Source organism: Castor canadensis, chromosome 1 (assembly GCF_047511655.1).
Source record: "Castor canadensis chromosome 1, mCasCan1.hap1v2, whole genome shotgun sequence".
Classification (NCBI taxonomy): Eukaryota; Metazoa; Chordata; class Mammalia; order Rodentia; family Castoridae; genus Castor; species Castor canadensis.
Genome location: NC_133386.1, coordinates 207865757 through 207880276, shown reverse-complemented (window position 1 = coordinate 207880276; position 14520 = coordinate 207865757). Strand labels below are relative to the sequence as shown.

Sequence of the window (14520 nt, the reverse complement as noted above, 5' to 3'; positions counted from 1 at the left end):
TTCTACTCTACTCTGTCCCGATGCCCATTTGGGGGGCTGCTGATGTGCATGGGTGCAAAGAAGGACCTGGTCCCCAAGAACATAGAGTTCTTTCTCCCCAGGTAGAATGGGGCCTAGCAGCCCCCAGCCTGCGAGGCCGTGCAGCCAGGAGGCTGGCCTTCATCTGCTGGTGATGGGAGCCAGGTGTGGGGAATTAAGGGGCTTCCTCCAGTGGGGGTTGAAGGCCCTTCCGAGGCTGGCTGAGGCAGGCAGTTCGGGGGTGCGGAGGCAGGAGTGGGCGGTCGGGTTGCGTGGCTGAAGTCCCATGCGGCCGCGGTGGGGGGAGCAAGCTGTGCGTTGGAGCCTGTGGAGAGGCCTGGCTTTCGTCTGACAGGCTTAGGGGAGACCTGGGGAGATTAGATCATGTACTGGCAGGGCCGCTTGGCCAGGGGACTTGAGGCCCAGAGGGGAGCGGGCTGTGGGGTCATTTGACGGACACTGGCTGGGAAGGACCGAGACCCCGGCATGGAGACCCAGTCCCCTGCACAGAATCTGGCCTGGACTCCCCCTGACCCTGGGCCTGGAGCAGTGAGCCTTGGTAGAAGCAGAGACTCTGGACTCTCCGTCTCAGCTCCAGATGAGCTAGACCCCGAAGGGGGTCTGGGTTGGTTGGGACCTGTGGTGCCTGCAGGACACCATTAGCCCAGGATCTGCTGGGCTGGGATGCTAGATCCCCAGGCCCAGACCAACCTGTGCCTTCCCGACTGACCCCTAGCCTGAGGTGAGGGACCCAGAAGGGCCTGGAAGAAATAGCTTTCCCTGGTCTCAGCTTCCCCACCTTTGAAACAGCCCAGAGATACCCTACAGAGAGCCCTGAGATGAGGGTGATGCCCCGTGGAGTCCCCTGGCTATGGTCTGGACTAGGGCAAGGCAGAGATGAGAAAGGGCTGGTGATGGCAGCAGGAAGTGCCCAGCCAGGTTCGGGCACCTTCATCCTTGGACCTTGTTTCAGTCATTCTCTCCCAACATGCCATTCTTGGGGAGCAGTGCTCCAGTCAAATGGATGGGGGTGGCCGCTGGGCTACTTGTCTGGCAGTATTGTTGACTAAGGCTGCATGGCCTCAGGTGGCCATGCCAGTGCTGTCTCTGGATGCTTGACCCCTCCTGGGTTTCTGCATGGAGCAAAGCATCTCTCCTCCAGCTACTGGCACAGGGTATGTCCAAGGAGGTGGCTGGTGGGAAGGGACAGTTGGCCTCTGGTCCTTGCCTTGGGTCTCTTCAGGCCGGACTGCACGTTGGAGTCCCCCCATTCCTGCACACGAGTGCCCAGACGTGTGGCCTGGGTGCTCCACGCAGGCCAGAGGCACCTTCTCAACTGTTTATGTGAGACCTCTCTTTTAAGGTAAACTGAGGTCTGGACTGAGGTCTTGGACTATGTCCAAGGGCATAGCACCTTGTCTCAGTCTGACTGTCACTCCGGGTTCCCACAGGCTCACCACTGAGTGGAGTGTGGAGGACAAAGAGGAGGCAGCCCGTGAGCAGCGTCGGCGGGAGAGAGACAGGCAGCTGCAGGCCCAGGACCAGGAAGAAGGCAGCCATTCTCCAGAGCTGCCGGAGCAGGAGGCGCTGTAGGCTGTGGACCCTGGACCTGTTTCCTGCAGTGCAGGGCTTGAGGAGAGGGAGATGCTGGGGGTCAGGCCCTGGGATTGGGGTCCCAATGCAAGAGTTGGAGGAGGGGGTCAACCTGGGAGCAGGCAGTGCTTCCAGGGCAAGAGTGGTCAACAGCCTCAGGTGACCCTGTCCAACGGATGCCTAACGGGTCAGAGGGTCCACAGAGCCACGTGAGGCCACCCCCTCCCAGCTAGCCTCTAGGGGCTCTGACTCAGGTTCTGGACACCCTGCCTGGACCCAGCCCTTACTTGGACCCATCCTGACCCCAGCCTTGGGGCCCTTTCCCCGGAGCCCCCCGCCCAAGTTCCTGACTGCCGGTGACTCACAGAGGCCACATCCAAGTTGGCGGCCACGGGCCGGCTCGTTTCCTCCCCAGGCCCAGGAGGCCTCCGTGGCTGGGCTGGGCTGTTTTTCCAATAATGCTCCTCTTCCTCCTGGCCCAGCTTTGTTCCATTTTCTCCGAGTCAGCAGCTTCAGGCAGGGTGGGGTGCTGTAGGGGTCATGGCCCCTCAGCTAGGTCCTGGGCCACCCCAGTACCTTCCTAGCCCCCAGCCCCTTCTACTGAGTAGCTCACGGTGCTAAGTGGGAAAGCCTGTGGGGATAGGATTCAGGGAAGGACCCTGGGGACCAGAGTAGCTTTGGGGAGTCCCAGACTGATAGGGAAGGCATAGCCCTACCCTTGGGAAACCCCAAACTGATGGTGGGGGCACAGCCTAGCTATGGGAAGCCCCTCTGAGGCAGTTAGGGTCTCCCACACTTGGAACCCAGGGTCTGAGGAGGGAAGCAAGGGAGGGGGCATGGGGCTAGGGCTGAAGCTTGGGCAGGGTGGGGAGGGATGGCTCTAAAACATGCCCTGTCACTGCCCCTTCAGCCTCAGCCTGAAGCCCTCAGAAGGCCCTGAAGTGGATGAGGACGAGGGTTTTGGTGAATGGTCCCAGAAGCCAGAGCAGAGGCGGCAGAACTGGGGGACCGAGGAGGGGACTGTGGATGGTGGCGAGCCCCCTCTGAGTGAGAGTCCAGAAGGAGGACAGGCACAGGACAGGCAAGTGGGGGGGGGTCAAGGCTTGGAGGTGAGGCCATGGGCAAGGTTCTGGCTCTCCCTGAGCCCCCATCCTGTGCCTAAGCATTGGTCTCTGCTCCCCCTTTCCTATTAGGGCCCCCCAAATGCCCAGTGACTGCTGAAGGGGATAAGGGAGGGAGGGAGGGAGGGAGGAAGGAAGGAAGGGAGCTAGACGGTAGGGCGGCCTGCAAGGGGGCTGCAAGGAGAGGGCGGTGAGGAAATTTCATTCCTGGGCTCCCCAGGGTCCCTGGGCCCCATCCAGACCAGCTGTGGCCGGCTTGGGGTTGGGGGGGGTTTGCCACATCAGCACGCAGCTGCAACCCACTTACGTAATGCAGACTCTGTAGCTGAGGCTGCCGCCCCTCCCTCCCTGGGGGCTGGCTGATCTCCATTCCCACGAAGGGGAACAGGTATTTCCAGATGTGTGCCTGTGAGCCGGCTTGAGAGGTGGGGGGCACTCTTTCCAGATGTGTGGACGTGTGTGCTTGTCTGAATTGGGGCAGGTGGGAGCCCAAAGCTCCCCTGCAGATAGGGGACTGCTCCCTAAGCCTCATCTCGCCCTCCCCCAGTCTAGGGCCATGCCTGAGGACAGATAGGCCTGAGCAGTGTGGGCCTATTCAGAGGTCCAGGTTTGGGGTTTAGGGCCCCATTGCCTGGAATGAGTCAGAGACCAAGGCTGGGCTGTCCACCCGCCCTAATCCAGCCCTCTGGGCCCCTCGGAGGCCCCTAGGCCAGCAGGAGTGCCTGCTCAGCTCTCTCCCATATGTGATCTCCATTTTTCATCCCATGACCAGCTCCCAAATCCAAGAGCCACCTGCCTGTCCCAAGTCCTGGTCCTGGCTTGCCCACTGCCAGCCTCAGTTTCCCTTACTGTGTGTCTTGAGTCAGGGCAGCTGCAACCCTGCCTGAGGCTCGAACCATTCTCCCACCCAACAGCAGGGGGCACTTTTGTTCTTCTGGTAGAGCCTGGCGTGCCGCCTCCACCCCACCCCCACACCTGCCTGGCTGTGCGGCAGACAGCTCCTGAATGACCCCTCTGTGTGGCTGCTGCTGGCTCAGACTCCAGCCCACCTTGGGTGGTGGGTCTGGGTCTTGGCTGGCACATACACCAAGGGGCCTGAAATCATGGAAAATGAGAAAAGTTACCATCTTCTCCTCCAGGCTCAGTCCCGCTCAAATGCAGAGCTGTGCCTGGTTGCTGGCTGGCTGCCTCCCTCCCCTTCCCACAGCCCTCTCCTCACTGATGCAGACCCTGCCCTCACCTCTTGTCCATCGGGACACCCACCTTCCTCTCCTCCAAGGCCTGTTCCACTAACCCATTTGCCCACACATGGAGCAGTGGCCCAGGCAGGCGGTCAGGCCAGCAGCGAGGCCATGGGCAGGCTCTGGAGGCTGGCTTCACCCAGAGGTGGTTGCAGCCTTGGTGCCTGGGTGGCTCTGCACCAAGTGGGGACCAGACAGTGGCTGCTGTTCTCAAAGGGGCCTCAGTACCGAGGTACAGCTCGTTCTAAGGTTGCTGGGCCTCCTTCCCCAGAGAAGCTGGGGCCTCAGGAATCGCCTGCCCTTGTTTTAAAGAGGAGGAGACTAAGGCTTGTAACTGGGAAGGGACTGAAAGCAAGCAATCAAAGAGCCCTTGATTAGCATTGCCTCCCTTTCTACTCCATAGGCCCAGTCAGCATGCCTGTGAAAATGACAGTGACGGAGTGCACCCAACCCAAGGCCACCTGGAGGAGCTGCACCTGAGCCAGGAGGGGCCCAGCCCCGAGGAGGCTGTTGGGGGCTCCCTGGGGATGGCAGGGCCCGGGGAGGCAGAAGAGGTGAGGGCTCCCCAGGAGTCTGTACAACACCCCACTCCTGGGCTGGATCTGCTTTCTTCCCACATCACTCTGTAGGCCTTGTGGACTGACCTGGAGCGTCCAGGGCCTCCTGCCCTCCCTGGCCACATTCTAGGTGGTCCTGTGGCAAGTTCCTCCTATGATCCTGCCCAGTGTGCAGGGCCAGACACGGAGAGGACAGAGGCCAAGCCGACAGGCCCTGGGTGGGGACAAGAGGGTGCAAGGAAGTTTCACCTAAGTCATCTGGCTTTCCTCTTCCTAGGACCAGACAGGTGAACAGCCCAGGACACCCAGCCCCTTGGTCTTGGAGGGGTCTGCTGAACTCAGTTCTCCTCCCCTGAGCCCCACCGCCAAAGTAGGTCAAGCCCTACACCTCCCCCTCCTCCCTCTCTCAGGCTTGTGCCTCCACGCTGCTTCCTCCCCTACCCAAGGCTTGGTACCCTATAAACCCCTGTGGCAGGGAAGTGGGTGGCTGGATAGATGGGTGGGGTCATTGGGGGCTGGAGTGTGGGCCTTGCTGTGGCTGCCTATGGCCCACACCTCTGTCTGCCCTATATAGCTAGCTGACCGGACTGAGTGCCTGAACCGCTCCATAAAGAAGAGGTAGGTCTGTCTGCTTGCCAGCATTCTGCAAGACAAGGTTGAGGAGAGCAGCCAAGGCATGGAGGTCTGGGACCTTGGAGGGCTCTGGGAGGGGTTCAGGGTGAGTTGGGAGCACAATAATAGGGAGGCACGAGGCTCAACTCGTCTTCTACCCTTTAGCAACAGTGTGAAGAAGTCCCAGCCAGCCTTGCCCATCTCCAAGATCGACGAGCGTCTGCAGCAGTACACCCAGGCCACCGAGGTGTGCTCAGTCCCCTGTGAGGCCCATCCTCCTCATCTGTGCACCATCCCCATTCCACCAACCACCCATCTACCTAAACAATACTCGCTCCATCTGATCAGCACCCCTCCGTTCAACCACGTCCATCCAATCCAACCAATACTCCCTCCTCCACACCTAGCCCACACCTTCATTCCAGCCATATCCTCCATCCAGCCAATCAGTGCCTCTATCCGCATAGCATGCCTCCATAAACCAGCACTTCCTCAATCTGACCAAAGCCCACAGGGTCCCCGTGTCTACCTCTATCCAGCAATGCTCCCTCTATTCAATTAGCACCATCCACCCAGCCCTCGCCCAACATTCAACTACTGCCTCTGCACCCAACCTGTTCTTTTTACTCTACCTCACACCTCTCGTTCTAACCAACACCCCTCCATTCACGATGCCCCTCCATCTATCCTGCCAATGCTCCTTTATCCAAATCCATCCCTCCACCCAACCACCACCCCTCCATCCAATATCCCTCCATCCTACCAACGCCCTCCTCCATCTAACTCACACCCTCCAACCACAGCTCCTCCATGCACTTGGTGCAGCTCCAGCCTTGTGCCACGCAGCATGGAGACAGACTCCACAAACAAGTGTACCATCAAATCGCTGTCCTCTTCAGAACTGGGGGAGGGGGCTTCCACAGGTGCACTGAGTGAAGGACAGCACATTTGTCCAGCGTACCTGTCTCCACCCTTGCATTGGGAAACCCTCCCGGGGAAAATACAAAGATGAATAGGGGCTCCAGGGGACACTTTGATGGCCCCATGGTGGCTGTTTACTATGATAGCTGTTCTGGGGCTATCTCTTCTGCAGTCTGCTGGTCGGACCCCCAAGCTGTCCCGCCAGGCCTCCATAGAGCTACCCAGTATGGCCGTGGCCAGTACCAAGAGTCTGTGGGAGACAGGAGAAGTACAGACTCAGTCTGCTACCAAGACCCCCTCCTGCAAGGTAGGGCCACTCCCTGGGTAGGGTTGGGCTGGGAAGTTGGAGCCTGGGAGGTTAGCTGCCATGGCCTCTCTTGGAAAACGCGTGTGGGACATCCAAGGTGAAATATGGGTGGAGGGAGCACTGGGGTGTTTGAGAGCATGGTGGAAGGCTGATGGAGAAAGCCAACCAAGCGGGCACAGCGCCTTCTCTCCTTCCCTGAGTCTTTCCTGAGTTTCACTCAAAGGCGAGATGGACAGGCTCCCCATCTCCCAGCCAGGCAAAAGTGAAGGGCCTGGGGCTTTCACGGCCAGGATCTGCCTCATGACAGCTTCCTCTTCTGACCCCAGGATATTGTTGCTGGAGATATGAGCAAGAAAAGTCTCTGGGAACAGAGAGGAGGCTCTAAGACCTCATCCACAGTCAAGGTAGATTTCAATGTACTGGGTGCAAGCTGTGGTGGGCAAAGAGGGGCTGCCCTACATCTGGAAGGGCTCCTGTAGCTTGCACTATCTCCCTCTCACAGCTTGACTCTTGCTCTCCTTCCTCAACAGAGCACTCCATCTGGGAAGAGATACAAGTTTGTGGCCACTGGACATGGGAAGTATGAGAAAGTGCTTGTGGATGAGGGCTCAGTGCCCTAGGCCACCCATCTCGGTGAGTCTGGGGCAGTGACCAGAACACAACACATTGTACATAAGATGCACTGTCTTGGAAACATGGCAGCATAGACAGGGCTCGTCAACCATGTCTTGGGCTGCAAAGCTAGGCCCTGTAGGCCAAAGGCCTGGCCTCAAAGCTGGCTTCATCCCAGACCCAGCTCAGTCTTCCTGGGCCTGGGCAGACTTGGTCCCCCTACCTCACACCAGCCTGGAGCTCTGACCCTCTCACTAGGCCAGGCTGGCTCAGCCACCACTTGTGGGAAGCTCAACGCTCCCTCTGTGGAGTCCTACTATGCCCAGTGGAGCTTGCCAGGGAAACTGGGGCAGTCCAGCCACTGCAGGGTCAGTGTTAGAGGAGATGAAGAGAAGCAGAACCCTGGGAGCATGGTCTCCTTGCACATTGGAAGGCTGAGGGTGAGGGCCTGAAAAGGGGCTGGAACCTAGGTCTGACCCTACTATCCTGACTGAGGGCAACTGGAAGCTTCTGCTGCCCTCCCCATCCTGTGGTAAAGACAGAGATGACACCCTGTGGTTAGACAGTATTTATTAGTGACCTTGGTCCCAGGCTCCATCCAAAACACCCATCATATCCCAAGTGGGGCAGCTGCCCTGTCCCCTGCTTTCTCCCCATGCTGAGTCTGGGACTGGAGGTTTCTCCTAGAACCTCTGCGTCCCTCTCCTTGTGGCTGCTGGCCTGTCAGAGTCTGGCTGAGTGTAAGGCCACCTCAGCGCTCCTGCCTGGGTCCCAGCTTCTCCTCTCCTAGCCCAGTGCTGAGGACGCCCCTCCTCATCCAGTCCTGGAAGCCTGGCCTTGTCCAGCACAGGCCCCTGCCACTCTTTCTCCTCAGAAAGTCCTGTAGACAGCAGCCCAGGCAAGGAAGCATGGGAGGAGCAGATGGGGCCATGCTAGCCCTCTTCCCCTGTCTGGTCAGCCCTTCCTACCTTCCTCTCAACACTCTCTCCTGTGCCAGCTCCCACTACCCTGGGCCCCCTTTTTATACCCTGCCTTAGGTCTAGCCTCTGCCATCCATCAGACTTGGCCACCACTCTCTGGCCACCGTTCTCACCCTATAGGATGGAATCTGTCCTCTTGGCTTTGACAGCAAAAGAGAGGGGACAGCCGGCCTGGCTGTGAGGAGACACAGGCAGGTCAATGAGACCCTACCTGGCCACGTTGCAGACCTGTGTCTGTCCTATCATCCTCAAGCTCCCATGGTACATTGATGGAGACTGTCCCCGTCCTCTCCATACCACCAACTGCTCCTCCCACATGCATCCTCCCCATGCTCCCTGCTTCATTCACCTCTCTGACTTTCCTTCCTGCTCCTGACTCCTGGCCTGCCCCCAACCAACAGGCTCCACTCAGCACCCAGGTGCCCTGGCTCCACACCCACCTGCCCCTGTACCTCACTGCACTTTTGCCTGTCATGGCCTCCCTGCTCTAGCCTCAATCTGTCTTCTGTCCACCCCATTACCCTGGGTCCTAGGGGCCCTCTCTGGCCACTTCACTGGAGCCTCCAGCCAGCTGCTGTCCGGTTGAAGTTCTTGGGCTGGGGGCTCAGCTCTAGGATGGAGTGGAGTGTGGGAGGGGGCCGGGCGGCCTCCTGCAGCTTTCGGGCATTGAAGCGAGGCCGGTACAGGAAAGGCAGGCGGCCAAGGCTGGCCAGGGGATGCTCCCCATCTCTGCGGCCCACTGGGCAGTCATGGGATTCAGCCACTGACATGCGGTGTAGTACTGCATTCCACATTCTGGAGGCCCGGGAGGCAGGAGGCTGGGGCCTGGCCAGGGTGGACCCCTCTGTCTGTGTGGGCTCCAGGCTCAGCTCTGGCCCAGGGAATGGGGGCTGCTCAGCCTCTTCCATCAGCTGCTTCTTGAGGCGTGTCCAGCCGCTGACCTGGGGCTTGGGTGCGACTTTGGGGGCAGGGCAAGTGTGGGAGCCCAAGGGTGGAGCGGGGAGTGAGGATCCCAGGGAGCTGGAGACACGTTCAACCTCCGAGGCAGGGCCGGCCCGGAGTGGCTCCTCCAGGCGCTCAGTTTCGGGAACCATAGGGGCTGGGCTGTAAGGCGAGGGTCTGGGTGAGCGGTAGGTGGGAGCTATAGGCACCACCACCCTGATGCCAGCCTCTTTGGACACTGAGGTCTGGAAGCTAGGTAGCAGCCTTGCTTTGGGGGTCTCCTCGGGCCCAGGACTGGCTACCTGGGCCCCAGTCGGCAGGGGGCGAATGTGGACCACTGGGATCAGGGGCTGGGTACTGGGGGTACGTGGGCTTGTGTCTCCATCCTGGTTGCTCGGGCTGCCAGGCAGGGCCATCCTGGGAGGCTCAGGAGTCCCAGCATGTGGGGATGGTGCTAGTTGGATATGCACTTGGGTGATATGGGTGCTCCTTGCTGCAGGGACTGATACAGGAGCGAAGCCACTGGGGGCCCGGACAGGTTCTGAGTCCAGGGCTTCCAGGCTTGAAGGTACCTTGAAGTGAGCAGCTAGGGCCCTGCGTTGAGTGAGGCTGAAGGAAAACGTGGACCTCTGCAGAGGCGAAGCCACGTGGTGGATGACTGGAGTAGGCAAGGAACAGGGCAGGGGGGCTGCCACGCATGGGGCCTTGGCAGAACACGGGACCTCGGTGGCACGCGGGGCTGCAGTCTCCAGGTCATGGCTGGCCTCACTCACTGGGGAGAGGGAGGTGCGGAAGGCCCCTGGTGGGGCAGGGGCAGCCCCTGCCATCTTCTTCTGGGCAGCTTTCCTCAGAAGCTTTTGCAGCCGTAGGTTGTCTTTTCCTGGCTTGGGCAACAGAGGTGGAGGGGGCCCAGGGGGCCCCTTGGTGCCCAGGCCGCCTGCCATCAGGGGTATTGAGGTGCCTGAGATGAGCATCCTGCATTGGAGGAGGAGGGAACAGCAGTTAGCCTGGCCACCCTGCCCTCCCCATGGGTGGAGGCAGATGGTCCCCCATTGTTTAGGGAGGTTGGGAGGTTGTAGGAGCCTGGCTGTTAGAAGCCCTCCTCCTGGCCCCAAACCTTCCAGGGGCCTTCTAAGCTTGTGCATCAACCTCACCATACCCAGGGTGGATGTCAGCCCACCGTCACTCCATGGGCAACTCCAGGGCTCTGTCCTCGGTACTGGCCCTGCACACAAAGCTGGCTCACTGATGTGTATAAACTGGCCCAGGACACAGATCCATGCAGGATGGGGGCAGGAGACCACTGGCGAGCTCTGAGTGGGATGCTTGTGCCTGGATAGCTGCCGGCCGCAGCCGAGGACAGGAAGAGTAGGCTTGCCCGCAGACACGTGAGGGGCGCCATGCCGTCGCCGGCCTGACCACAAGCGCGTCCGTCCGCTGTGAGCCAGTGGTGAGGAGTGGCGGCCAAAAGACCCAGGGAAAGCTGAGGCTGCATCATCAGAGGTAGACTGGCCGGAAGGTGGGAGCAATTTTTGCTGAGCTATGCTAAATGGGATATTCCCGCAGACCTTCTGGCTGGGGTGGTCCTGGCCAAGCCACCCGCCTTGGTTTCTGGGCGCCGCGTGTTTGCAAGGACGTTGACAAATGGCATTTGGGCTGAGCCGGAGGCCGTCTGGTTTGGGGAGGAAGGAGACCTAGGGCTGCGGTTGGGGGTGGCGCTGCTGAGGCAGGAGCTGGGAGAGGCCAGGAGGGGTCTGCTCTGGGCTCACTGCTCTCAGATGCTGACCACCTCTAGGGGGGCCAAGTTTGGCTCTGGGGGACAGTCAGGGTGGTGGGCAGTGCCCAAGCCTAGGGCACCAGAGTTCATCTCAGAAAACAGGTCTCCCAGGGGGCTGCTTGGCAGAATATCTCCTGATTGGAGAAAGGAGTGTGGTCAGGCCTGGGTGGCCACCAGAGACACCTGTGTCATGGAGGGGAGCAGAGGGTCAAGGCTGTGCAGGACACAGCCTGATAATGCTTCTGTGCCCATGCTTGTTCTTTGCAGGTGCAGGTCACCGGTGCAAAGGAGAGTCTCCCATTCCCAGGGGAGACTCCAGCCAGATGCCACCCCCACCCCTGGCCAAGAAGTAGCTTTCCATCACCAATGTGGCCTGCCCTTGTCCCTGAAATACCCCTTTTGCTCCTGGACCCTCCAACCTTTTCCCCTCCCACTCTCCGTCCCCCTCCCCCAGCTCTGCCTCTCACAGCTGGAGGAGGAAAGAGACACCTGACCACTGGCTAAAAGTGATCTAAAAGGACCACCCTCTAGAGAGGCCAACAGCTCCCAAGGAAGGCCAGAAAGAGGGCTGGTCACTCGAGCAGATTCCTGTGCTGAACTCTGTAACTCTCCCTGCCTCTGCTTACAGAGCCCCCATCTTGTGTAATAAAGCACCTTGAGTATCCACCCCCTCACTGGCTCTCCTGTGCTCTCTAATGGGGGGAGGTGATGAGGACTGGCTGGGACAGAAGGGCCACATCAGTTGACCACACTACCCCACACTGCACAGTGCTCACCAGCTCTGGTTTCAGGCCCTCTGTTCTGTCCTATGGCCTTGTGCAGTCCTAGAGCCCAGGATATGAGGGAGAAGGTAGCCTAAGTTGGAGATCCGTGATGGGCGGGGCCTACATTCTTCTCAAACATTTATGACAGCTCCTGGACTTGTCCAATATAAACTTCACAGCACCTGAACCAGTGCACTCTGGTCTTTGCCCCACTGTATGCCCACTAAGGACAAGAGTGACTTGGGGGCAGCTCTTTCTAACACCCAGGAGGTGTTAGTGATGGTTTCCTAGACAGGGAGATGGGTGGGTGGATGAATGGATGGATGGACAGACAGATGGATAAGTACATGGACAGAAGATGGATGATGGATAGATAGCTGGAAGAATGGAAGGGCAAATGGATGGAGTGTGACTGGATGAGTGGGTGGTGGATTAATAGATAGACAGATGGATGAGTAAGCAGGGGGGTAGAGGATGGTGGAAAGGGGGGAGGAGGAAAGAAAGGAAGGAAGAGAATGGGAGGATTGATGCACAAGAAAGAGTGAGTGAGTGGGTGAGTGGACAGAGACAGGGAGGGATATCTTCTCCAGATGTTCCCTCCCCTCACTGGACCTACACTTGGCATGACACTGGGTCCTGCTGCCCCCCACTTCTGGAGCTACTTGACCCCTGATGATTGAGTCTTGACTTTGCCATCCACTTAGCCACTCAGAGCCTCTCCTCTCTGAAGGCTTCATAATCTCACATACATGAACAGCTCAAGAAGGTTAAGGCTCAGCAGAGCCAGCCAACAAAGTAAGGGGGTGGCCCGTGCTTCCCGCCCATACCTCTCTCCTGGACAGTGTGCAGGACTGCTCTGCCATTCTGCCCAGTTGGCAGATGGAATGGCGAGAAAGGGCAGCAAGTAGAGGTCACCCAAAGTCCACGGCAGCACCCAGAGCTGGGCACTCGCAAAGGACCACTGTGGATACACTGAGCAGTGGGAGGCAGGAGGGACCCATGATGCTTTGCTTCCATGACCTGCCCAGCCCTTGGTCTGACCTCAAGGATGAGGGTCCAGGGTCTCCCATCTGCCAGTTTCACAGAGCACTACTGGAGTTTCAGATGCAAATCTACCCCATACTGCTGTGGTGCCCATCCTCCTGCCCAGAACCTGGATGGCAAGCCTCTGCTGCCAAGGGTAAGAGGATCGGGGCGGGGGGCACTGTCCAGGAAGCACCTGGTTAGGGATTCTGGGGCATAGCCCTCCATCATCCTGCCTGCCTGAGGGGACCCAGCTGCTATACTTCCCACTTCCAGATGCCTGCCGCAGCCCTGCACGCAGAGACACCTGGTGCCTACAGAGCCAGCCTGGGAACCTGCATAACCAGGAGGAGCATACAGGGCATGGAGCAGCTGCCACCTGGATTGGCAGTGGCTCTGTCCCAAGTGCCATGTCAGCTGCTTCTATCCTGGGCCTGGCAGAGCTGGCCACACTGGGTCATCCCAGGGCACTGGATAAGGCTCGGGCTTTGGGGGCTCCTCCACTTGCAGCCACAGGAGCTGGGGGCTAGGACCCAGATTAAGGGGCCCCTGCCTACCTCACCATCCTGGGGGTCACCCACATAGATCCCTCGAGCCAAGATGACTGGGAAGCCAGGCCCCTCACAGGGCTTCCTCCCCTCCTGGCTCAACTCAGTGTTGGCATGCTTTGAAGAACACCCCCCACACACTGCAAGCTGGGTCCTCGGTTTCCTTCTGAGTGAAAATCAGTCCCCGTCATCCAGGCTGGGCCACCCCTACCCCTGTCCTCCATTAGGGTCTCCAGTTCCCCACTCCCCACGATCGCCAGGGAAGTCCTCTGCCCTGTCTCTTTTCCCCATACCCAGTCCCCCGGCCAGGCCAGATGGGACCTGGCGTAGATTACCTGCTTCAGGTCCTTGGTGGCTGACAGCAGCCTGCCCAGTGGTGCCCACTCTATGCTGTCCTATTGTACCTTGGGGCTGGTGCCCTGAGGAGGAGGTGGCTGTTACCCAGAATAAGACCTGCGCTGTCCCTCTGACCTCACTGCAGAATACCTGCCAACAGGCCAGGGCTCCCAAAGCAGGCAGCCACCCTCCCCTGCTGGCCGAGCAGGGCCACTGCAGAGGCTGTGGCAGGCCTGCCTGTGGGCCCTTGAAGACCCCATCCTGCCTGGGCAAGAAGTTCCCAGGCCAGGCTCCAATGAGGCCTGCACTGAACCAATCTCCCCCTATCCCACCCTGCTTTTCGCTGTCCATGTGCAGCTACAGCTGAGGGTGAGGTATGCTGGTCTCTGGAGCAGAGCCGGGGGAGCAGGCCTGAGAGGGGAAGTCGGCACCATCATGGGAGAGCCTTGGAGGCCCCCAAGTGCCAGCTCAGGCCTTTGCAGAAGTTGCTCAACGGTCAATCCCCATCACCAGAGAGCTGATCAGAGCGAGCCAGGCATCTGGGTTGGATGGGGCCTGCCAAGTTCTCTCCCATCCAAGGGCATGACCAGGTGGACGGGGGTGGCACAGGTTCTGATGAGGAGGGCCCAACAGCTCCAGCTCCAAGGGGCTTCCCAGGGACAGACACTCAGGGAAGAGGTGGGCAGGGGAGGGGCCCTGTCCTAAGAGCCAGCAGCCTGGAAGGCCTTCCCTTGTCCTGTGACCGCAGGCACGTCCCTGCCTGTCTTTAGCCTCTGGCTCCATTTCCAACTGGTAGTGGTTGGGTGAAGTGTCAACCACAGCCTTCCAGAAAGCTTGAGAGTAACCGATGGCACACAGGAGCTAGGGCTGAGATGTTATGAGCTTCCTGCTAGGTCATTCTCTTTCCTAACCCCAAGAGTCTGGAGATCAGGGATCCAGTCTGCATCCCCCACGGTTCTCCCTACCTTTGGGCAATGGCTCCTACTTGACACCAACTTTCTCCCTAAATTGGGCATGGACTCCACCAGCCATGTCCAGACCACAGGGAGTGAGGGAGTGGAGCTCCCCTCAACTTGGTGCCTCAGTTTCCCTAGAGGCAGGGCCATCCTGGCACATGGTCTCTCTGGCAATAATAGGGGCTATCAGAAGCCCACAAGAGAAGTCTGTT

The 14520-nt window shown here is 59.4% G+C and overlaps 2 protein-coding genes across 4 annotated transcripts in view; one reads left to right on the top strand and one right to left on the bottom strand.

Annotated features, from left to right (window-relative positions):
• Lsp1 (lymphocyte specific protein 1) overlaps nt 1–11355 on the top strand; it is a 33596-nt gene extending 22241 nt beyond the window's left edge. For 2 of the 3 annotated variants that reach the window (XM_020168765.2, XM_020168767.2), the window contains exons 2-11: nt 1470–1607; nt 2522–2692; nt 4377–4527; nt 4808–4900; nt 5105–5148; nt 5308–5389; nt 6236–6370; nt 6697–6774; nt 6901–7003; nt 10949–11355. In XM_020168765.2, coding sequence (XP_020024354.1) covers nt 1470–1607; nt 2522–2692; nt 4377–4527; nt 4808–4900; nt 5105–5148; nt 5308–5389; nt 6236–6370; nt 6697–6774; nt 6901–6990 — 982 coding nt within the window. In that variant the 3' untranslated portion in view covers nt 6991–7003; nt 10949–11355. The remainder of the gene's footprint in view (nt 1–1469; nt 1608–2521; nt 2693–4376; nt 4528–4807; nt 4901–5104; nt 5149–5307; nt 5390–6235; nt 6371–6696; nt 6775–6900; nt 7004–10948) is intronic. The other variant, XM_074051059.1, reaches the window with a different exon arrangement.
• On the bottom strand, nt 7543–13494 carry Prr33 (proline rich 33). Its single transcript, XM_020168764.2, has 2 exons — nt 13352–13494; nt 7543–9879 (listed from the first exon to the last, which is right to left on the bottom strand). The coding sequence occupies exon 2, from the start codon at nt 9876–9878 to the stop codon at nt 8514–8516; it is 1365 nt and encodes a 454-aa protein (XP_020024353.1). The 5' UTR covers nt 9879; nt 13352–13494; the 3' UTR covers nt 7543–8513.
• Between the last annotated feature and the right edge of the window lie 1026 nt (nt 13495–14520).

Bases quoted from the DNA above. Each gene is read 5' to 3' on its own strand.
- Prr33 (XM_020168764.2), bottom strand. From the start codon at position 9,878: ATGCTCATCTCAGGCACCTCAATACCCCTGATGGCAGGCGGCCTGGGC.